We start from the raw sequence: 24,971 nt of genomic DNA on the forward strand, positions 1-24,971 counted from the left end.
AATACTTTATAAGGATTCTGTAGCTCAAGCTCACAAAGGAAGCTTTAGAATTCCAGCACAGTTTGAGAGTTTGAATGAAAAAAAAAAAAAAAAAATCGTAGATGGTCCCATCTCCATGGAGGGGGTAAGACTAGTGGCTTCTGAAAGCAGAATTCTCCCTTTAGCCACCTTGCCCCAATTCACGGTTGAGGGAAGAGGTGGCTCTCCGGTCCTACAAGGAGCAGATGCTGCACCGGGCTGCTGTTTGCCTTTCAGCGACAAGTCAGTGCCATGAGTTGGTGGTCTCTGCCTCCATGCCGGTTCATTCCACCCATCACCTGCACAATTGACCGTCATTCCGAAGAGGGTGTGGCAGGCAGATTGACAGCTGTTTGCAAGGTGGGGTCACAGTCCTGAGAAGCGAGTGGTGTTTCAGGTCAGACTAACTAAAGAAGAGACAGGGCCGGGTGTTTGGAATAGAATCTGTGTCTTGTTTTGCCTCTGGAGGGTGGAGGGGCAGATAACAGCTCTTTTCCTAACTGTGAGCTCTTGGCTCACCAACTGGGGTGGAAACAGGGAAGGCAAAGGATGGCTGAGATAAATAAGCATCTACATGTCACCTGATGCCTCTCTTCTCTCCCCATTGTTAGAATGCATTTGAATAGCTAATCTGTGGAAGATAGCCACTGAACAAAAGTGAAAATGATGGAGAACAGAGAACTTTCAGGGAGAGGGGCAGGAATAACTTCAGTTCCTGAAACGTTAATTAAAGAGCCCTGTTGTGGGAGTGTTCAGGCTAGGGCACATCTGTCTGTAGTGTCTAAAACCTGTGATGTGAGGTTCTGCAGGATCAGGTTGGCAGGGGGCCAGGAGATGGGAAGTGGGCCATGGGGGAACTGGTCTAGAATGTTACAGCACCTAGTTAATCGGTAGCCAGTCCATCACATTAAATATCCAGCCGTCATATATTACCTTTCAAGTGAAAATGAATAACTCCCATTAAGAGCAAAATGGGTTTGAAGTCGATTCGAGACAGATTAAAGTACTGTTATGAATATGTGTGTTGGGAGGAGGAGGGGTTTGTGTGTAATATGCTTGTCCTTGTACTTTTTAAATAATAGATGTCCTGCAAACTTATGTAGACCAGGTTACCAAGATACTGGGGTTAAAGGTCACAAGATGTGCATTCTGGGAAGAGCATCAACTTCCTGGAATATTTCCTGCATCTAGCATGGCTTTTTTTTTTTTTTTTTTCAAAATTATTTTGTGGCGTTCAGTGAGTAAAATTAATTTTCTAAAATTGTCTATTAAAGTATAGGTCTATAATGACAGCATCTTGGTGTCCACATCACAGCAAATTTCACAGCTAAGCATGCAGTGCAAATGCATGCTAGATAATTTCACACGGTGAGACAGAAAGCAGCTTTATACAGGGGTAAAAGGAGGAAGCTCTCAAAATCAGTGTCCTAAATCCTAAATCAGATTATTTTATGGGTATGTATTTTGTTATTGCCATTTTTAGGGGGATTTTTTTCCTATTGATTTTTTTTTTAGCAAAATTAAGAAAAACAGCCCTACATTGAAAGCAAGTGAGAGGCTACTGACCAGGTTTGGAACAGCCAAAGGCGGCCATCCTGGAACCTGTGTTACACTGGAAGAGCCCCTTCCCTGTGGTTCCCTTCACATGGCTGTTCACATCCCAATCTTCCAGAGCCCTTTCCACACTTCAGAGAACCACTTCCACACCCACTGTTTGCTACTTAAGTCCCATGTGACTGTCCTCATCAATTAGTGTTTTGGTTTTGGGGTAGGGAAAAGGGTATGGAAGGGATGGTTTGGGCAAGCAGATAGGAAACTTTACCCGCTCTGAATAAACTCTTGTGTCTGTAGCACTGGCTACATTATAACTTGGATTAATGCCCTGCCTGGTTCCACTCCTCAACTGCTTCCCAAAAGCAACTGCTAAACCCAAAGTTGATTTTTCCACATGTTCATATACAGAGATCCATGTAAACCTTTCTCAGATTCTCATGTCGCCTATGATATGTCCCCTGAGATTCCAAGACTTAGGACAATAAAGTTGTGCACATGTAGTTTACCTATGAAAAAAGAAGAATGAACAATGGGCACCTGGTACTCAGGTGACTGAGTGGTTGGCAGGCGAAGCAGCCACCCTCACTCAGCCTACTGCCCTGCACAGCCAGCAGACTGTGTCTTGATTGGGGGACATGAGAGCAGCTTAAAACCATGTAAATCCAATCCAGAGCCTTCTACCCCATTTCTTCATCTTCTTTTCCTGTTGTTCAGTTGTTAAAATTAGTGGCTAGGATTCATGAGGGGAGGAAAAAACACTTGCTTCTTTTCTACATGCTTGAGAAGTCAGTCTGGATGCTCATCCTTCTTGGAAGGTTGTGTTTCCAGAAAATCCTGTGCTGTAAATGAATGTTGATTTTCACCTAACACAAACCCTGTGAGAGCTGGCCTGGTCTGGCTGCTGTATTTCTTCTTCCACTTTCTCTTCCAGCCTCATCCAGCCAAGCGGAGAAGGACCTGACAGATTCTCCTGCAACCTCCAAACGCATCTCCTTCCCAGGTAGCACCGGGTCTCCCCTCTCTGCAAAGCGACCAAAAACATCTGAGGAGACTAAACCAGAGCAGGTGAGCCTAGCAGGGGTCCCTGCTGCGGGGGGAGCGTGTTCGACAGTGGTGGGAAATGAACTCTTGGATGGGTGGGCTCGGGGCAGACGAAGTTGCTGGTGGGAAGTGAAGATTAAGCCACAGGGGTGGGTATGTTCCCCACAGATGTACCAGTGTCCATACTGCAAGTACAGCAACGCTGACGTCAACCGGCTCCGGGTGCACGCCATGACGCAGCACTCAGTGCAGCCCATGCTTCGCTGCCCTCTGTGCCAGGACATGCTCAACAACAAGATCCACCTCCAGCTGCACCTCACCCACCTCCACAGCGTGGCACCTGACTGCGTGGAGAAGCTCATTATGACGGTAAGGCGGCAGGCACGGTGCCCCGTGGCTTTTCTTTCCCCAGAGGTCAAAGCAATAGCATGGACAAGACACTGTGCTGCTAGCAGAGAAAGCCAGTGTGGAGTTGGAAGTGTCAGAAAAGTGGTGTCGTTCTGTGACCTTTGTTCTACTGCATTGCCTTAGGCTGGGCATGATGGGGCCCCAAATGCAGACTACATACGTGTTTTTCAACCTCCCTTACCTTCCTCTCTCTCCCCTCCAGACACAGAGGAATAGCCATTTATATGTAGAAATTGTTATTCATATTTCCCAAACTTTACTGAGCAGGTCAAGTTCTAGGTTGCTCTTATGTGAGTTATGTCTCATTTCATCCTTACAACAGTCCTGTTTAGAAAACAAAAAGGAGGACTGACATGTTCACAGTAATGGATGAGAAAACGGAGGCTTAGAAAAATTAGTGTACTTGATGCTGATTTCAAATGGCAGAGTTGAGATTTGAATTGACATTTTCCAGCTCCAGGAATATGGCCTTAGAACATCAGTTTCTCAAGTGGATACTTCTGTTTGCAAAGCCCCCAAGAATGGTCAGTTGGCTGTAACATGTCAAGTCATGAATGTGGGCTTTGCGTCTTGAACATGATGTTGCTGCATCGGCAGGTTTTGAAAGCACAGTTCTTAGTGGCCACTATAAACATGGCCCACAAAGTCAGCATAATGACTTAAATCTAATGTTAACGTGAAAACTTTTCAAAATACCACAGGTGATACTAATGCCCCACTTTTGATTTATTATATTTTTCTATTATTTTTTATTAGGCTGTTGTCAGAGCCTGCTTCTTTGTTTTGTGAAAGGAAAAACCACCAAAAAGAATTATTCTTACCTCTTAACTTAGCATTATTTCAATGGTAGAGTAATAAGAAGTTAATCTGATTGCCTTTTCATGGGAAGATTCCCAGATAATTGGTGTGGAATTCCACATTATAAGATGCAGGCCACAGCATATATAACCTCTAGGCATCTCCTATTCCATTTGATGATGTGAAATTAATGAATATTGTTGCAGGTGATATTACTAGCATATAACTGATGATGCATCAAGACAACTTTAGCCAGCCAGTGGGAAACTCTAGCATGAATATTATTTCAGAGATCTTGCAGGTTATAAATTCACATTCCATGGGTGTTTTCTGTTAGATTGGTGAACACTGTTGAAAGATTCTGTAAGTGGATGGGTGGGTTTCTATGAATTACGTTTCCTCACCATTCTCATCAGCCTTGAAAGGGATTTTCCTAGGCCTCATCACACTTTCTATCACATGGTCTGCAGGAACCATGGTAGCCTGAAGTGAAAGAGCATGGGCAAGGATGCATTAGAGGTACCTAACTACATTTTTCTTTGATATCAGGTGATTATTTTTTTCTGTTTAATGTAAATCTCTAGTCTAGGAACTTTTGGCTGATAGTAATTTGTATGACCAGTTTTATAATAAAACACTTCATTTATATACCCCTAGGAGTACAGCATAAATTACATGTTATGTGCATGTATTTTGTATAGCAGCAGAGTAAAGCACACCTGAAGTAGTGAGTCTGGTGACCATTATAAATCTTGATTTGCCAACAAAGTCTTCAAGGACAGAATGCTACTGCATTTTGCTTGGGTCCCAGCTCATAAGGTATTTCTGGAGTCACCCAGTCACTGTCATCACTTTCTCAGGCAGTGATTCTCAGCCTTTTGGGAGACTCTGATGGAAACTGTTAGAGCCATGCTGAGGTCTTCTGTGTACACTAAAGTTTGACAACCACTCTTAACAGACCTCCATCAAGTATTCTGCACATAAAAAAGTGTCCTTTAATTGCCAGGGACCATAGGATATCCTAAAGTTCATCCGTGGAAATTGGTTAAGAAATATTGTTCTAGAAGAATCCTTGACACCATCATGTAGGAGAAACATTCTCTCTTGGGGTGCATAGGAACTTTCTACAGCAAATGATGAAGATGTTGTTCACACATTTCTGAAAAGAGTACAAACTATGAGGAATGTGTTGGTTATAGGAAGTCAGTTTGCTAGCAACAAGAGAATGGTAGTAGCTTCAGGAGTGAGTTAAAAATTGTAGAAAACAAACTGTAGTCATATTAGGGTTGTACTCTTTGCATAGAAATGGATGGTTGAGGGTAACTGTGTGCTCTTTACATAGGGACATGGAGTTAGTGCCATGGCTGTTGGTATTGAATTGGTTCTTCAAGTCATGAGGACGGTTTCTAGTGAACCAAATGATGCATTTCCAATTAGCTCCTGTAATTCACTGGTAAAGGAGGAACAGCCAAGGTTAGGGGGCATATGTAGCCATGCCACAGGGGCAGGCCAGAACGCTGCTGCGGGCTGGAGTCCTGAGCGTGGTCCCTGCAGCTGACGAATCAGAAGAGATGGCAGTGTCCTTCCTGAGAAGTTTGGTGTTAAAATGGAATTTGCAATTATTTTACAGCTAAGTGATTATAATGAACCTGTGGTTAAAATCATGCCCCTGGAGTGTATTTTATTACGATTTTATTAGAAAATTGGCCCTGAGAAAGTATCCGTTAGGCTTTCTGATTCTGTCTCTGCTCCTGGCCAACTAGAACAGGAACTCTGAAAACAACAGGATGGGAGATGCCTCTTAATTCAGAGCTCCATTTTCTAAACAATATCATTAAAAAATGGTCAGTCCACAGTCATTCCTCCTGCAGGAGGAGAAAGTGGTATGTGCTTTGTCCCCGAGTGGCCAGATGAACGGCAATGAGCAGAGTGACAGCTTCCTAGTCAGCTGCAGCCTCTGACTTCAGAGCAGGAAAAGCTGGCAAAATCCACCAAATAGAAAATTCCTGACGGGAGCCGAGTGTGTCCAGAGTGTCTAAAGCTGTAAACTCTGATAAACAGTCTTTGCAGTCTGAGTCCCAGGTCTCAGGATCTAGGGTTTTGGTCCCTCCAAAGTAAATTCCACCGCGATAGATGGAAATGGATTACTTTGTGCACACTATCTTTCCGTTCAGTTGTAAATGGAAAGCGTTTTGAGGAGGCTTCATTTAATAATACCTTATCAGACAGCTTTCAGGAACCTGCAGTGGCTAATATGTCTGTTGCTATGGTAACGGCTGCTTGCTTATACTCTGCATCTCATATCTATATCTTCCATGGGCCCCCTTTTACCAAGGAGGGGGCTTGAAAAATATTCTCTACTGGGGACAATTGTGGTGCTGGCCCTCCACTATGAAAACTGCACCCATAGCACTTCATTCTGCGTGGCCTGTTGGAAATAGCTCCAAATGGTGTCTTTACACACGTCAGTTGAAAGAAAGAAATCTGTAAACAGATTTAAGTACCCCTTGAGGCCTGGCTGGCAAGCCCACCCCCAATGGCAGTTGCACATAACTAAATCTGGTCTTTTTAGACAGAAGCTCCAGGTTTCAAGTAGGTGGTGGTGATGTAGAAACTGCTGCTCTGAGACCCCATTTTCATCATCGTTTGGAGAGAAAAAGTAGAGGAAGTTGGGACATGTTTCTGGAACTTAAATGAAAAAGGGAAAGCCCACCTACCACACTATTTCAATCGTGATGGATCACTGTCTGTTTAAGTGAGCATTACTGTAGGGAAATTTTCTTTGTCCCTCGATCACTTAAGAAAATATGGTCTCAAAATGGATACGGGGACTGGTTCTCACCTATTCTGCGAATGCCCTTTCTCTAGCCCTTCATCTTTTCTCCCCTCGGCGGTTCTCAGTGTCCCCTTTGCACCTTTCCTGGCCCTGGCCCTGCGCGCCTTGCAGTTTCCTGCCTCTCTCTTTGGAGAGCACTAGCTTGTCTCCTGTGATGCCTGGTCCCTTCTCTGCCTCTGTGCTGCAGGTGTGTCCTCGGGCTCTCCCCCTCCCTGCACAGGGGCTCTCCGGTGGCTGCCGGCCCTGGAGCTGTCGAACCTTCCTGGTACCAGCTATCTCACTTTGTCTCCATCTCAGAGGAAGGGAATGAAAATAATCGGGCTTCATTAATTCCAAGCCCTGTGAGATGATAGCCATTTGGAGCCCTGTTTGCCAATTAGATGGTCTAAATTAGAAGTGACCTTGGTATACTGCCACTGCTTGCCTCTCAGAGTCTAATGAAGCTTTTCTCTCCAATTCTTTCTCCTCCTCCACTCTCATTTCTGCCTGTGTGTGTGTGTGAACTGTTCCTGGGTTTCCTGTTCTCTCACCCACCTTCTCTTTTGGTCTTTCTCATTTCCAGTTTTCAAAATGTGGTTGGGGGCTATGTTTGTTCCTGGACCAAATGAACGTTAATATGGCCTTGCAGTTCTTACTTGTGGATACTAGGTTTTAAAGAGTGAAGCAATTGGATAGACAACCCCACAGAAGACATTTTAGAAAGATAACAAGAGAGACAACAACACAGTCCTGAGACCAGCTTAGCACATCTGCAGAAAAGAGAAGGGGGAAAAAACCAACCCCTGAAGCTCTCCTGAGAGCTGCCCTGGTTAGTTAGCTGCAGAAGTGCAGCAATACTTAGCATTACCTGTGACCATCTAGAGACCCACAGCCAGTGAGCAGGTGGAAGGCAGCTTTGGATAGACTAGGTAGAATGCCGAGTCCTGGAAAACAGGATTTAACTTCGTGCCTGCATTTCTGAGATGGCAAAAGAACCTCATTCGCAAAACTGGAGCGACTGGTAGGCCAGGTCTGTGCCAGGGGAGAATGCCTAAGGCCTCCCCTCTTGCTTCCTCTGTCTGAGGTTCTTCTATTGATTTTCACTGAGAAATGAAGGATTTGAGGCTTCCTTGAGAGTCTGAGTCTTGGCAAATCCAGTTTCACTTAGAATCATGGGCCTTTCCACCAGAAGTCCTACTTCGTTGAGCACTGCCAAGGCCCTAGGGATAAGGGTCTCAGAGAAGCCAGATCCAACACTTTTCCTAAGAAGAGCTCTTCCCTTTCACCACATAGAACGTGCTGGTTGCATTGATCTAACCTGGGCCAGCCTGTCTGAGGCTGGTCTTGAGCAGCGAATTTGCACCCAGAGGCCCATAACATTCGAACTAGCAAAGCATACCCCTTGGCTGTACAGGATGTTGTTTAAACGGCTATTCTGCAGTCACATCCTGGAGAAAGGGAGGAGGTCCCTCATAATGCCTTCCACCAAGCGGGAATAAACATCTCAGACCCCTCATAAACGGGATCAGATCCACATTAAGAATCTTGAAAGGCATTAAGTCATAATCTAAAATGATGATGAAAGAAGGATCCTTGATTACATGAATTTAGGGAAACCCTAGATTAAACTTCAAGACTTCCTGGAGCATTTTTCTGCTAGTGTGCCTTTTGGAAATCTGAATGAGGAATATGTATCATTGTTTCCCAAATGCCTAGATCTCAAAAATAAACATATGCATTACAAATGAAGGACAGATTTAAAAAAAATAAACGATGGGCCAAGCACAGAGGAGGCAGGAACTAGATACTAGGAATGGCCTGTGTCACCTCTCTTGGACAAAGGCTATTAATGAGTCCATGGATTTCCCACTGGGGAGCCTGTGATCCCCTGCAGTGTGCTGCATGTGGGGGTGTTCTCTGAGGGTCTACGGCTTTCCTCACATTTGTAAGCAGTCTGTAAGCGCTAAAGGATATTCTGGATTGTAAGCTTCTGATGAAGGGTGAGCAGAGTCATGTGATACCCTTTCTTCTCAACAGCTGAGTTTTTTGAGAATTGCTTTAGTTGGAAGAGTTTCTCTATCAGTGGAGAGCGCCTCTGTTTCTGATGTTGTTGATGGGAATTGAATTGCTTGTGAAGATTTTCTGCGTTGGAGCAGAATGCTACCTTCTCCTGTCATACATGAGATCTGTTGATTAGGAAGAGGTTAGAGCCACTGTTTGTTTCCAGACTTTCTCCACAATTCCTACATTTCTATCAACTCTGCATGCCCTGGAGAGGGATAGAATTGACTTGTCTCAGAAGGGATGGCAGGGGAAGGCGTGAGATGTTCTAGAAGACCGTCACGGAACTGCTCTTTGCATTACCATGACCAATCTTGATAGAGCCCTTTTTACTCAGCTTTTTTGCAACTTACAGATTGAATATGCTGAACCAGAAAAATCTGTTTTAATATTTAATATTCTCAGGTACCCTTCATACAGTAGTAAGGAGGACACCATGTAATGTATTCAGTGTTTACAGGTTACAGATTATTGGAAGAGTCAGTGTAGTAAAAGTTTTAGGCCTACTGTCATCTAGCCAAACTGAAACTTTCTTTGGCTTTAGAGGTCAGGAGTAGACAGACAATGTGTATTATTTGTGTGGGGAGACAGGATCCAGTGATTTGAGGGACTCTCAGGTTGAGCACATGTGGGCTTGCTCTGGTTAGGATGGGCCCTGTTTGGACCTCTCCTGTATCTGTGTACTACTCCAGAGCTCTTAGCCAAAGAGAAGGCCTTTGAAGAACTGGGCCCAGCACAGTTGGGTGGTTTTCTTTTTGTGCCTTCCAAGTGTCTATCAGAGACTGTGCATGGCCGATCCATGCAGTTTGGTGGGCAGAGAAAACTGGAAAATAATGGGGACTCCAAGGCAAGGGTTGAAGGGTCGCCTTCACCTTTAGCCACCTCTCCTTTTCTTCTGGTAGCATAGTGCCTAAGGCACTTGACTGCGAACCAGAAGGCTGGCAGTTCAAACCCCCCAGCCACTCCTCAGAAGGAAGATGGGGCAATCTACTTCCGTAGCCATACTGCCTCGGAAACCCAAGGAGGGGTCGCCATGAGTCGGATCCGACTTGACGGCACATAACCACCACCACCTTTTCTTCAGTGAACTCTCTCAGAAGGATTATATTGATGGCTCTTTAGGAAAAAAGTGTGCAAGGTTGGTGGAAGAAGGAGGGATGAAAACAGGCAGGGGGCACGTTGAGATGTCAGAACTGATGTGTGGGGCCCTCTAGTAGCCCACACAGCAAGGCAGCTTCCATTGTTACCTGGTTGGTTAAGACACATGACATGAATAGATGCACCCCACCAGAATTTGTAGGTTCCTCTAGGGATCTTCTTTGCCTCCTGGGAGGAATTTCTTACCTGTGTTCAATTTTCAATTCCATATAGCAAACCATTTATTTCCTTCTCAGGGAGTAAAGGTGGGTATATAGTATAGCTAAGAAGATGCAGGTAGAGAAAAGTAATTCCTTAAACACATATGGGGCAAGACTTACACGTTTGGAGGCCCAGATTAAGATGCAGAGGAGCATGTGAGGTTGATGATTATATTTCGGGGAGAGTTAATTGACGGAAGGTGAAGGCAGACAAAGAACTGCTGCTTACTGCCTTCTTGAATCCCAATCAGGAATTATGATTAAAGTCGTGGCGAGACAACAGAGGGCTGATGAATTGGTGTCTTTTTTTTTTTTTTTTTCCCTCTCTCTCTCTCTTTTTTTTTTTTTTTTTTTGCCGTCATTCACACTTGATTGACTTCAACCTTTCAAGTGCAAAAGTCTCTCTTTTCCATTATTATTCATAGCCATCTGAGTTTTTCTAATTAAAGTGTATGAAAACAATTACTGATCCGTCGTACTGAGTCTGTTAGAGGGGATGTCTGCCTTACTGTAATGTGTATAAAAAGCCCACAGTTTTCTATAATGATGTGCAGCTGAGGTGTTAGATAATTTTATTCTTTTTTACTCTGTAGGCCATTTTTTTTTCCCTATATCTCTTGATTTGTTTTTCATAATTCCTTAAAGATCCCAGAAAAGAACTGATGGTGCAGCTACAACCGAGAAAGGAGGTGGAGGGGGGAGTCTTTTTTCCTTCCCGTTTTTTCCCCTTTTGCCCCAAACCTCATGCTCCCCCTCTTCTGAGGACTATAAATTAATCGGTGACCTTTCACTTCTTGGATTCCCGCTGGACTCCCCAGGCACACTGGTCAGAAATGCTTTCTGTTAAAAGGAAAATAGATGGGATGAGTTTGGCCATTTCTGCTCCATTCCTAACGATTCATCAACACGAGACCGAACCAGCTGCTGCCAAGCTTTCTGTGAAGGTGCAGATGTCGGGAAGAGGAGGGATGCTGTGTCACACACGCACCTGTCATGCACCTGCTCTGAGGAAAGCCAGGCATTGCTCAGAACCTCCTCTACAGCGCGGGTTGCGTAGTTTCTGCACCTATAGGCATCTGGAGTGTGGAAATTACCCAACACCTTCAAATGTGGTGGGGAATTCCCTTAGTGGGGTCCATGGGGCAGCTGTCTAGGCTTCCTCCAGGCAGTTACGCCTGTAGCAGGGTTCCACTGAACCTGTCAGCAGCTACACTGAGCAAGGGCAGGATCTCCAAACCATTAAAAATTAATAGTAATTTATTTAAGATGTGATCTAATTTTGAACAGAAATCAAGTTCCAAAATCTCTGCAATTGCAAATAAAGATAGCACAGTAAAGTGTTTGATGGGAAAATAATACCAATGTGGGGCTGGGTGCCAGGTAGAAAGGGTAGTGGGAGCAAAGGGTAGTAGGAGCAGTGGTTTCTGTTTCTATAGATCACTCCATTTTCAGACCGTTATCAAGTGAGGACGATTTCTTGTTCACTTGGGAATACCACCCCCACCTACTTTTTCACCCCATAGTAGGCAAAGGGATAATGCAGCTTCTTAAACTAAGAACTTGTTCTCCTTACTTTGGGCATTGAGGGCTGGTTATCACATTAACAGAGAGGGACTAGTAACTCACTTGGATACGTTTCTGGCCTGATGGCAGGGACGACTGGAGAAATGGCTTGAGGATTTGACCTGAAGTTGTAGCTCATTTGATCCAGGCTCATTCCAGAATGGCTGTATAGGAAACAGTGGCTGTGGTCAGGGTGGGCTGTCATCTTGTGGCATGCCATCTGTGACCAGGACACTGGCCAGAGGCGCCCCCTGATGTTGCATGCTTCAGGCACGGACTCCAGGAGAAGACCTGGCTTAAGTGAGTCATGGGGAATGCTTGCTTGCTATTGATCTCAGCTTGTTTCCTAGAAAATCTGCCAGGGAGCCTGCGTGTCCTTAGCCTTCTCTTTGTTCTCGTCTTATTCCTACCCTTTCCTTTTCTCTTATTCCCCTCCTCTTCTTGCCTGAATACGTTTGAAAACAGTACTACAATGCTTCCCTGCTTCAAGATTACAGTGTACTTTACTAGGTATGATTTAATTAGGGCCCTTATTATGTTTTCAGCAGCTTAAGGTGGGCCTTTCAACTTATCTACCTAATTGGTTGCACACGAAGTTTCACAGCCCATGACAAAACATTGTCAGTGATCAAAGTCAAAATTCTGCATAAAGGAAAAATATTAATAATAAGATTATTCTTCAAGTGTGCACTGCTAATTATGTCCAGAATGTAACCGTAGAAACACTTTTGACTGATGTGAGCTTTGTCTAATAAACATGAATCTTCAGCGAGCTATGAAAAGTGACACCTCCGGCTTTACACTGGTGAAGGCTAATTTTGCTTATTAAATAATTTTTAAACTTTCCCTACCTTGTGCCGCTTTCTTCTCCATGTGACTCTGCTATCTCTCTGTCTCCTGCTCCCCAGGTGACCACCCCTGAGATGGTAATGCCCAGCAGCATGTTCCTCCCAGTGGCCATTCCAGATCGAGATGGGAATTCCAATTTGGAGGAGGCAGGAAAGCAACCTGGTTAGTATCACTATTCTTGACCCTGGAGAATAGAAATCAGACTGAAATCTCGAGCCAAAATTTCTACAGAGAAAGTGCCAAGCATTCTTTACAGTACTTCTAAGCAGAATGGAGCTAAGGAGCTACGTTATCGTCTGGCTTTGGCCATGCATTTGTATATTATTCATATGGTTTCAAGACAGACAATCACTGTGAGAACTAGCAGAACTTTGGTGTAGACCCCGTGTCCCCGCAGACTATACAGGGAGGATTGAATGACCAGAGACTCAGTCAGTAGGTCCGTAGAGCCATCATCCTAAGCTGTTAAATACTCCATCTCTGAGGATTTAATTAATAGGGCCTTGTGAAACGTGGGGTGATAGGATTACCTCTACATCAAGTTCTTGTCGAAGTCTTCTAGAATTGCCTTACTTTGAAGCATGAGTTGCACTTGGAAACAGTAAGTGCTGTTGGTCGCACCACACAGTGGTATGTACCTACCTCCTTAGGTCATTAGGCCTCTGTTTATGAGGCTCTCCCACCCCTCTCACCTCTTGAAAGTACCTAATATTTAAGCATTTAAGTTGGGAAACACTCGGTCACACCACTGCCCCACCTCTTCCCTTGTTAATGGTCAGGGTATGACGATTTCATTGTAGATAAATAATATATGCCACTTGCATGTTTGTTGTTTAGAGAAGACAGTCACAGTCAGATTCTGAGAAATGCCTGACAGTTGTTGTAAATGACCCAGTAGTTAGAAGAATATTCAGTTACCTAAAAGACATAGACGGGGAACCCAGTCTCAATCGGGTGTCTTTGAAAGCAATTCTTGAGAAATTGAGGATTCTGAATCAAGCAATTAAACACTGTTGAAAAGACTGAGATCTACGATAAGATTAAGAGTTGAAACTTTCTGTATTTTCTTTGCTTCACCTCTGTTCTGGTACACCCTGTTTCTAATATGGAATTCTGGGGAATCTGTGGAGAGAGTGTGTCCTTCAGGTTGGTTATTTCAAACCTCCTTGTCAGATTCTGTGTTAGTGAGAGTGAGGCCTCACTAGGTAGACAGCTCACTCTGGGTGCAGTCCTTGAAACAAAGCCACCTTTATCTTTGGGCTTCATGTTTTTTTACAGAAACCTCAGAGGATGTGGGAAAGAACATCTTGCCTTCAGTGAGTACAGAACACACTGGAGATTTGAAACCGTCTCCTGCTGACCCAGGCTCTGTGAGGGAAGACTCAGGCTTCCTCTGCTGGAAGAAGGGGTGCAATCAGGTTTTCAAAACTTCTGCTGCCCTTCAGACACATTTCAGTGAAGTTCACACCAAGAGACCTCAGCTGCCCGTGTCAGATCGCCACGTGTACAAATACCGCTGTAATCAGTGCAGCCTGGCATTTAAGACCATTGAAAAGTTGCAGCTCCATTCTCAGTACCACGTGATCAGAGCTGCCACCATGTGCTGTCTTTGTCAGCGTAGTTTCCGAACTTTCCAGGCTCTGAAAAAACACCTGGAGACAAGCCACCTGGAATTGAGTGAGGCTGACATCCAACAGCTTTATGGTGGCCTTCTAGTCAATGGGGACCTCCTGGCAATGGGAGACCCCACCCTGGCTGAGGACCACACCATAATAGTTGAGGAAGATAAGGAAGAAGAGAGTGACTTGGAAGATAAACAGAGCCCCATGGGCAGTGACTCTGGGTCGGTACAAGAAGACTCAGGCTCAGAGCCCAAGAGAGCTCTGCCTTTCAGAAAAGGCCCAAACTTCACCATGGAAAAATTTCTAGACCCCTCTCGCCCTTACAAGTGTACTGTCTGCAAGGAATCTTTCACTCAAAAGAACATCCTATTAGTGCACTACAATTCTGTCTCCCACCTGCATAAGTTAAAAAGAGCTCTACAAGAATCAGCAACTGGCCAGGCAGAACCCACCAGCAGCCCAGACAACAAACCTTTTAAGTGTAACACCTGTAATGTGGCCTACAGCCAGAGTTCCACTTTGGAGATCCACATGAGGTCTGTGTTGCATCAAACCAAGGCCCGGGCAGCCAAGCTAGAGGCTGCAAGTGGCAGTAACAGTGGGACTGGGAACAGCAGTAGTGTCTCCCTGAGCTCCTCCACCCCAAGTCCTGTGAGTACCAGTGGCAGTAACACCTTTAACACCACCAATCCAAGCAGTGCTGGTATTGCTCCGAGTTTGAGCCATGGGCCCACTGAAAGTGGAGGGATGCCACCCCTTGGGAATCCCGTGAGTGCCAACATCGCTTCTACTTCAGAGCCCAAAGAAGCCAATCGGAAGAAGCTGGCAGATATGATTGCCTCCAGGCAGCAGCAGCAGCAGCAGCAGCAGCAGCAGCAGCAAGCACAAACCTTGGCCCAGGCTCAGGCCCAAGTTCAAGCTCACCTGCAGCAAGAGCTGCAGCAGCAGGCTGCCCTGATCCAGTCACAGCTGTTCAACCCTACCCTCCTTCCTCACTTCCCCATGACCACTGAGACCCTGCTGCAGTTGCAGCAGCAGCAGCATCTCCTCTTCCCCTTCTACATCCCCAGTGCTGAGTTCCAGCTCAACCCCGAGGTGAGCTTGCCAGTGACCAGCGGGGCACTGACACTGACTGGGACGGGCCCCGGCCTGCTGGAAGATTTAAAGGCTCAGGCTCAGATCCCACAGCAGAGCCACCCACAGATCCTGCAGCAGCAACCGCAGCAGAGCCAGCTCTCTCTGTCCCAGAGTCACTGTGCCCTTCTTCAGTCAAGCCAACACCCCGAGAAGAAAAACAAATTAGCCCTCAAAGAAAAGGAGAAGGAAAGCCAGAGAGAGAGGGACAATGCCGAGGGGGGAGATAGCACCCCGGGGCCAAAGGAACCGCTGCCAGATACCCTGAAGGCCAAAGAGAAGAAGGAGTTGGCACCAGGGAACAGTTCTGAGCCTTCCATGCTCCCTCCTCGCATTGCCTCAGACGCCAGAGGGAACGCCACCAAGGCGCTGCTGGAGAACTTTGGCTTTGAGCTGGTCATTCAGTACAATGAGAACAAGCAGAAGGTGCAGAAGAAGAATGGCAAGACTGAGCAGGGAGAGCACCTGGAAAAGTTGGAGTGTGACTCCTGTGGGAAGTTGTTTTCCAACATCTTGATTTTGAAGAGTCATCAAGAGCACGTTCATCAGAATTACTTTCCCTTTAAACAGCTAGAGAGGTTTGCCAAACAGTACAGAGAGCACTATGACAAACTCTACCCTCTGAGGCCCCAGACCCCAGAGCCGCCACCTCCTCCCCCTCCCCCTCCCCCTCTTCCTGCAGCACCCCCTCAGCCAGCTTCCACACCAGCCCTTCCTGCGTCGGCCCCTCCCATCACATCTCCCACAACAGCTCCTACCCAGCCATCTGTTCCTCTCACCCAACTCTCCATGCCCATGGAGCTGCCCATCTTCTCACCACTGATGATGCAGACAATGCCCCTGCAGACCTTACCGGCTCAGCTGCCACCTCAGCTGGGGCCTGTGGAACCTCTGCCTGCAGACCTGGCCCAGCTCTACCAGCATCAGCTCAACCCCAGCCTGCTCCAGCAGCAAAATAAGAGACCTCGAACCAGGATCACGGACGACCAGCTCCGAGTCCTGCGGCAATATTTTGATATTAACAACTCCCCCAGTGAAGAACAGATCAAAGAGATGGCAGACAAGTCTGGGTTGCCCCAGAAAGTGATCAAGCACTGGTTCAGAAATACTCTCTTCAAAGAGCGGCAGCGCAACAAGGACTCCCCGTACAACTTCAGCAACCCTCCCATCACCAGTCTGGAGGAGCTCAAGATTGACTCCCGGCCCCCTTCACCAGAACCTCAGAAGCAGGAGTACTGGGGAAGCAAGAGGTCTTCAAGAACAAGGTTCACTGACTACCAGCTGCGGGTCCTGCAGGATTTTTTTGATGCCAATGCTTACCCCAAGGACGATGAATTTGAGCAACTCTCTAATTTATTGAACCTTCCAACCCGAGTCATAGTGGTATGGTTTCAAAATGCCCGACAGAAGGCCAGGAAAAATTATGAGAATCAGGGAGAGGGCAAAGATGGAGAGCGGCGTGAGCTTACCAACGATAGGTACATTCGGACGAGCAACTTGAACTACCAGTGCAAAAAATGCAGCCTGGTGTTTCAGCGCATCTTTGATCTCATCAAGCACCAGAAGAAGCTTTGTTACAAGGATGAAGATGAGGAGGGGCAGGACGACAGCCAAAATGAGGATTCCATGGACGCCATGGAAATCCTAACCCCCACTAGCTCTTCCTGCAGCACCCCAATGCCCTCACAGGCCTACATTGCCCCAGCTCCGTCAGCCAATACAGCATCCTCCACCTTCTTGCAGCTTACGGCAGAGGCTGATGAACTGGCCGCCTTCAGTTCAAAAGCAGAAGCAAGTGATGAGAAACCAAAGCAAGCTGACCCTCCCAGTGCACAGCCCAACCACACCCAAGAGAAGCAAGGGCAACCAAAGCAAGAGCTGCAGCAGCAAGACCAGCCTGAGCAAAAGACAAATGCACCCCAACAAAAGCTCCCCCAGCTGGCTTCTCCCCCTTCATTACCACAGCCACCTCCACAGGCAGCCCCTCCTCAGTGCCCCTTACCTCAGTCAAGCCCCAGTCCTTCCCAGCTCTCCCACCTTCCCCTCAAGCCCCTCCACACGTCAACTCCTCAACAGTTGGCAAACCTACCTCCTCAGCTAATCCCCTACCAGTGTGACCAGTGTAAATTGGCATTTCCATCCTTTGAGCACTGGCAGGAGCATCAGCAGCTTCACTTTCTGAGTGCACAGAGCCAGTTCATCCACCCGCAGTTTTTGGACAGATCACTGGATATGCCTTTCATGCTGTTTGACCCCAGTAACCCACTCCTGGCCAGCCAGCTGCTCTCGGGGGCCATCCCTCAGATTCCAGCAAGCTCAGCCACTTCTCCGTCAACCCCAACCTCCACAATGAACACCCTGAAGAGAAAGCTGGAGGAAAAGGCCAGCGCGAGCCCTGGCGAAAATGACAGTGGGACAGGAGAAGAACCTCAGAGAGACAAGCGTTTGAGGACGACCATTACACCAGAGCAGCTCGAAATTCTCTACCAAAAGTATCTACTGGACTCCAATCCAACTCGAAAGATGTTGGATCACATTGCGCACGAGGTGGGCTTGAAGAAACGTGTGGTGCAAGTTTGGTTTCAGAATACCCGAGCTCGGGAAAGGAAAGGACAGTTCCGGGCTGTGGGTCCAGCTCAGGCCCACAGGAGGTGCCCCTTTTGCAGAGCACTCTTCAAAGCCAAGACTGCCCTGGAGGCTCACATCCGGTCTCGCCACTGGCATGAAGCCAAGAGAGCTGGCTATAACCTCACTCTATCTGCAATGCTGTTAGACTGTGATGGGGGGCTTCAGATGAAAGGAGATATTTTTGATGGAACTAGCTTTTCTCACCTACCCCCAAGCAGTGGCGATGGCCAGGGTGTTCCCCTCTCACCTGTGAGTAAAACCATGGAGTTATCGCCCAGAACTCTCCTTAGCCCTTCCTCTATCAAAGTGGAAGGGATTGAAGACTTTGAAAGCCCCTCTATGTCCTCAGTTAATCTAAACTTTGACCAAACTAAGCTGGACAATGACGACTGTTCCTCTGTCAACACGGCAATCACAGATACCACCACTGGAGACGAGGGCAATGCAGATAACGACAGTGCCACAGGAATAGCAACTGAAACCAAATCTTCGGCGCCTAATGAAGGGTTGACCAAAGCCGCCATGATGGCAATGTCCGAGTATGAAGATCGGTTGTCTTCGGGTCTGGTCAGCCCAGCCCCGAGCTTTTACAGCAAGGAGTATGACAATGAAGGCACAGTGGACTACAGTGAGACCTCAAGCCTTGCAGACCCTTGCTCCCCGAGTCCTGGTGCAAGCGGGTCGACAGGCAAATCTGGAGATAGCGGGGATAGGCCTGGGCAGAAACGTTTTCGCACTCAAATGACCAATCTGCAGCTAAAGGTCCTCAAGTCATGCTTTAATGACTACAGGACGCCCACCATGCTAGAGTGTGAGGTCCTGGGCAATGACATTGGACTGCCAAAGAGAGTTGTTCAGGTCTGGTTCCAGAATGCCCGGGCAAAAGAAAAGAAGTCCAAGTTAAGCATGGCCAAGCATTTTGGTATAAACCAAACAAGTTATGAGGGACCCAAAACAGAGTGCACTTTGTGTGGCATCAAGTACAGCGCTCGGCTGTCTGTACGTGACCATATCTTTTCCCAACAGCATATCTCCAAAGTTAAAGACACTATCGGAAGCCAGTTGGACAAGGAGAAAGAGTACTTTGACCCAGCCACTGTACGACAGTTGATGGCTCAACAAGAGTTGGACCGGATTAAAAAGGCTAACGAGGTGCTCGGCCTGGCAGCTCAGCAGCAGGGCATGTTTGACGGCGCCCCTCTCCAGGCGCTGAACCTCCCTGCAGCATACCCAGCACTCCAGGGCATTCCTCCTGTGCTGCTCCCCGGCCTCAACAGCCCCTCCTTGCCAGGCTTTACTCCATCCAACACAGGTGGGTGCGGTTTGAGGCGATTCTTTTAGTTTTAAAGAGCTACTCAGCTAAGAGTTTTATCCTGGGGCTAACCATCCAGAAGCCGCCCAGGACCTGTAGGACGCTCCCTTTGGAGTTGTCTAACAGCAACAGGCTTCAGTTCCTTCCCATTTAGTCTCCCTGTCGCCGCTACGCATCTGATTCTTGGCCTTGCTAGGTGTGAAGAAGCAGTCTCTTCTGAAACCACTCTTCTGCCTGTGTTCACTGGCCCAAACGGGGGGTGTGCTAGAGAGGAAATCTTGAGGGTCCAGGCATACCGACTCCCGAGGTATTTTCCAGGACAAAATTTTTCCAGGACGAAATTTCCATCAGAGACCCATTCAAGTAGCCCATCTAGCTACTGGTTGCAAATATCAGACACTTGAATGCCCTAGCTAGTGGGTCATCCCCTAAGGAAACTGGTTCAAGATGATTTAAATCAATTCTTTTAGAGTTGCTTGCTCTGGATGGAAACTGCTATCAGGAAGCAGGTATTCTGTGATGAGGCCTTAACTCCAGGTGTTCTGGCCTTCTTTTCATCAGAACAGTGCTACATTAAGCTTCTAATAAAGTTGCCTTTCTACTCGAATGTACTGGCCCGGAGTCTTGTACTGGGCAAAGTGGTTCTGAATTTCGACACGTTCGTCGTCCACACAAAGAATGTTAATGTGCATTTTAGGGGTTCTCAGTCACCCCTTTGTTTCCTTTTGCCCATCCCCTTCCTCTTTTATGCAGTCCTAACTATTTAGCACTCCGGTATTTCCACTGAATAGCAAGTTTTAGTTTTTCCTATCTACCTTTCTTGTTCCTCCATCCATTCTCATCCATCTTTTGTAAATTGGACCTTGACTGCCAGTATTCTGTGAGGTTGAGACACAAATCAGCATCTTTACCTGATGGCCTGCACTGGCCAGTGCACATTCGCCAAAGGAGGGCCCCTTAGAGTACACCTCCCTACCTTCAAAACATGTCCCTGTTTCCAGCGCTTGAAGTGGCTTGCTACTTCCTGGAACAGTTTTGGTGGTGGTTACAATTTTAGGCTGTGTTTTACAGACTATAAGGTTAAATCATTCCTGGTCCCAGTTTCTTATCCAACGAGAAGAACAAGACAAGAAGGCATTAGAAAGAGTTGCTTATGTGGGTTGGGAAGTAATGTTAGAGAATGATACTGAAATCAAAATCAGTTACGGAAACTGCCCAGGCATTTTACCCAAGCCATTTGCATAGGGACTTGGGAAGGCCCAGCATATCATACTAATGTGAAAGATTAGAATCAGAATGTCTGATCTATTCCCCTTGTTTTACAGATGAGAAAACTGAGGCCCAGAGAGGTCAAGACCATTCAGCAAGCTAGGGTAGGAGCCAGAGCTCCCACCCAGGCCTCCTGGCTCCCAGTGCTATGTGCTCCTTCCACAACACCCCATATGAGCCAGTCAGTCAACAGGTATATGTTTAGTGCTACTGAGGTTCTGACCACTTAGAGTGCACTCAAGAAAGATGTGCTCTTAATTATTCAAGGCAGACAGATGTACCCCAGTTTCCATAACCTGAGTGCAACACAGCTCTCAGGAGCACTAGATCTGGAATGGGAGGGAAATAACTCATGGTAATGAAGTCTCTTTCACATGTGAAGCCTAATGCTAAGCTCCTGCCTTTCATTTAATCCCTACAACCTCCATTTATTGTGGAAAGTTGAAGTTCCAAGAGATCAATTAATGGGCAAGATCACACAGCCCGTGTATGTTACCTGCGACCCACACCCAGTTGGTCTGACTCCAGAAGTGCCTGGCTAAGTTTTAGGGGTGAAATAATTTGCTCAAACCTGATTTTACAGATGAGAAACCTGATATCATAGACCTCTTGTGAGGATGTATTGAGCTACTGTGTCTAAGATGGCTAGTGCAGGGTTTAGTACAAGTACAGGTTCAAGAAGTGTTTCTTAAAGTTGGGATCACTTATGCAGGCCATCAGTTGAGGAGCTAGAAAGTCAGTTTAAGGTCTTCTTACACTTATCTTTCTCCAGAAAGCCTAAAGCCGTAGGGATGGGGAAATCCCAAATGTTTCTCTTCCATGTTCTGTTGATCTTTGGCCCCGAACCTGAGACCTGGAGCAGGTCCATTACCTTGTGGGTAATCCATTCTGTCTTGGCCTCTTTTGTGCCGCTTAACCGTTAAGACTTTACTTGTTTGCTCAGTAAAATCACGTCACATCTTCTCCTCTGGTTTTAGTCCCTTTTCGTGTTGAGGAAACTTGAGAGCTTAATCTCAGAGGTCCTTTGCTGCTATTTTTTTAAGAGTAAGTTCATGATGCTGTGGGAATCATCTTCCTTGGTCACCCGAACGTTGGTGGCTGTTGTACTAGAATTGGCAACCGGAGGCAACTTTGTTCTCTTCATCTAACATTTGAGGGTTTTTATAATACATTCCAGCAGTTTAGAGAACACTGCACCACTACCGCCAGAAATGGCCAGTGGTCTTCACAGTAGTTCAGAGAACACTGCACCACTACAGCCAGAAATGGCCAGTGGTCTTCATCCAGGTCACAGGGCCCTCTCTCAGGTCTGGGCTTCAGAGTGTGCTTTCTTCACAAGGACAGTGTCCCGTTTTGGAAACCATAGCCCAGCTTTCTGGCAGACGGTGGTCCAAAGGAAATCGAGGAGCGGTGGAATTTATGATTTGTCATTTTTGGAGCCCTTAAAAGGAGGTCTGGTGGAACGGTGGTTAAGGGTGGGACTGCTAACCAAAAGGTCAGTGGTTCAGCCCCACCAGCTGCTCCCTGAGAGAAAGATTCCGCAGTCTGCTCTGTAAAGATTACAGTCTTGGAAACCCTATGGGGCAGTTCCACTCCATCCTATGGAGTCACTGTGAGTCGGAATTGATGTGACAGCAATGGGTTTAAGTGTCCTCAGAAAGCAGAGAGATGTGTACTGTATAGTTTATTGGTTGTGGTCAATGAAGAGGTGTTGTGGTGGGCTGTGAGCTCTTCCATCACCCTGGGACAGAAGCCACAAACAAGGAGACAGCCGTGTGTCAGGGAGACTTTCAGATTCTGCAGGGGAGTGGTAGATTAGGGCTAAGTATGATTGGTGATGGGACTGTCGTCCCCTAAGTGGTGAATGCCTGTGGGCAGTGTGTGGTGTTGTAGGAGTTGTTGGTATCAGTACCTCAGAGACTGTTCCATTTTGGGCTCTGCTTTTCTCCTCTTTCTCTGACTGGCTATTCAAGCCTCTGCCAACCTTCCTGGATGTCATTCAGAGGCTGGAGCTGGAGGAGGAGTTTCTTCTCCAATAGACTCCAGAATCCTATTCCTAGATAATTACAGTTTTCAGCAGATTTATTGAAGCAAATCACTTGGGCCAAAGCAGTGGTCCAGGGTTCCCTGGGTGGAGGTTTGTTATTCCCGTGTTCTCTCTCTGCTTTCCTGTTCCTCCTCTTTCCTCTTCCAGTGGCTTCTGTCCCACTGCAGTACCAGGGATGTGGAGGGGCAAGCACATGTAGAGCCAGTTTGTTTGTTTATGTGGCCTTGGAGCCTTGGTTCAGACGGGTCCCAGCTGAAAACAACTGGTCAGGCACTTCCACACTACCTGCATTGAGCACAGCAGGCAGTATCTGGGATCCCAGGGCCGAGAAAACATGAACTAGCCAGTGCAGCATGTTGGGCAGGAAGAAGCTGAAAGTTGTTTAGCTGAAAAGTGCAAGTACGGGGGCTGACTTTGGACTGCATCCTGCTTATACAAGGCTGTCCAACCTTGGATCACAGCGGCCTAATCCCATTGTGCATGAGGTAGCCAGGAGTCAGGGCCCAACTTGACAGCAACTAACAATCCCACTGCAGTTGGAAACGTTGGTTTTGAGAGGAACCTTCAACTTTACACCCTGACACATCCAGCCATGTGTCACTGACCCAGGTGAAACACCAAGTGCTGCCTAACTTCCCCAGACTGACCTGTGATTTCCTTCTGTTTTCATTCCTTTCAGCTTTAACGTCTCCCAAACCGAACTTGATGGGTCTGCCCAGCACAACAGTTCCTTCCCCTGGCCTCCCCACCTCTGGATTACCAAATAAACCGTCCTCAGCCTCGCTGAGCTCCCCAACCCCAGCACAAGCCACCATGGCGATGGCGCCTCAGCAACCCTCCCAACCCCAGCAACAGCCACCGGTGCAGCAGCCGCCACCGCCAGCAGCGGCCCAGCCGCCACCTGCCCCACAGCTCCCGCTGCAGCAGCAGCCACGGAAGGACAAGGACGGTGAGAAAGGCAAGGAGAAGGCACACAAAGCCAAAGGGGAGCCCCTGCCCGTTCCCAAGAAGGAGAAAGGAGAGGCTCCCGCCGCGGCAGCACCCACCATTACTGCCCCACTGCCCACCATGGAGTACGCGGTGGATCCTGCGCAGCTGCAGGCCCTGCAGGCAGCCTTGACTTCGGACCCCACAGCGCTGCTCACGAGCCAGTTCCTTCCTTACTTTGTACCAGGCTTTTCTCCTTATTACGCCCCCCAGCTCCCTGGCGCCCTGCAGAGCGGTTACCTACAGCCGATGTACGGCATGGAAGGCCTGTTTCCCTACAGCCCTGCGCTGTCGCAGGCCCTGATGGGGCTGACCCCGGGCTCCCTACTGCAGCAGTACCAGCAATACCAGCAGAGCCTGCAGGAGGCGCTGCAGCAGCAGCGCCAGGCGCAGCCGCAGAAAGCGCAGCAGCCCAAAGCAGGCCCTGCCCCAGGCCCCCAGGGGGCTGCTTCCCCAGACCAAGACCCTGCCAAAGAATCCCCCAAAGCAGAAGAGCAGAAAATCGCACCCCGTGAGGTGTCCCCCCTCCTGCCGAAACCCCCCGAAGAGCCAGAAGCAGAAAGCAAAAGTGCGGACGCCCTCTGTGACCCCTTCATTGTTCCAAAGGTGCAGTACAAGTTGGTCTGCCGCAAGTGCCAGGCAGGCTTCGGTGACGAGGAGGCGGCCAGGAGCCACCTGAAGTCCCTCTGCTTCTTCGGCCAGTCTGTGGTGAACCTGCAAGAGATGGTGCTTCACGTCCCCACCGGCGGCAGCGGCGGTGGCGGCACCGGCGGCGGCGGCAGCGGCTCGTACCACTGCCTGGCGTGCGAGAGCGCGCTGTGTGGGGAGGAAGCTCTGAGTCAACATCTCGAGTCGGCCTTGCACAAACACAGAACAATCACGAGAGCAGCAAGAAACGCCAAAGAGCACCCTAGTTTATTACCTCACTCTGCCTGCTTCCCCGACCCTAGCACCGCATCTACCTCGCAGTCTGCCGCTCACTCAAACGACAGCCCCCCTCCCCCGTCGGCCGCCGCGCCCCCCGCCGCTTCCCCCCACGCCTCCCGGAAGTCATGGCCGCCAGTGGGCCCCCGGGCTGCGGCCGCCAAGCCCGCTTTTCCTCCTCTCTCCTCATCTTCAACGGTTACCTCAAGTTCATGCAGCACCTCAGGGGTTCAGCCCTCGATGCCAACAGACGACTATTCGGAGGAGTCTGACACGGATCTCAGCCAAAAGTCCGACGGACCGGCGAGCCCGGTGGAGGGTCCCAAAGACCCCAGCTGCCCCAAGGACAGTGGTCTGACCAGTGTAGGAACGGACACCTTCAGATTGTAAGCTTTGAAGATGAACAATACAAACAAATGAATTTAAATAAAAAAATTAACAAACCAATTTCAAAAATAGACTTAACTGCAATTCCAAAGCTTCTAACCAAAAAAAAAAAAAAAAAAGGAAAAAAAAGAAAAAGCGTGGGTTGTTTTCCCATATACCTATCTATGCCGGTGATTTTACATTCTCGTCTTTCCTT

The 24,971-nt window shown here is 47.7% G+C and overlaps 1 protein-coding gene across 1 annotated transcript in view; it reads left to right on the forward strand.

The window, feature by feature from the left end:
- ZFHX3 (zinc finger homeobox 3) overlaps positions 1-24,778 on the forward strand; it is a 240,024-nt gene extending 215,246 nt beyond the window's left edge. Inside the window, exons 5-9 of the mRNA XM_042780869.1 lie at positions 2,504-2,637; positions 2,782-2,982; positions 12,525-12,627; positions 13,744-19,161; positions 23,157-24,778. Coding sequence (XP_042636803.1) covers positions 2,504-2,637; positions 2,782-2,982; positions 12,525-12,627; positions 13,744-19,161; positions 23,157-24,778 — 7,478 coding nt within the window. The remainder of the gene's footprint in view (positions 1-2,503; positions 2,638-2,781; positions 2,983-12,524; positions 12,628-13,743; positions 19,162-23,156) is intronic.
- The last annotated feature ends 193 nt before the right edge of the window (positions 24,779-24,971 follow it).

Source organism: Orycteropus afer, unplaced genomic scaffold (assembly GCF_000298275.1).
Source record: "Orycteropus afer afer isolate SDZICR_OR568_19922 unplaced genomic scaffold, OryAfe1.0 scaffold00067, whole genome shotgun sequence".
Classification (NCBI taxonomy): Eukaryota; Metazoa; Chordata; class Mammalia; order Tubulidentata; family Orycteropodidae; genus Orycteropus; species Orycteropus afer.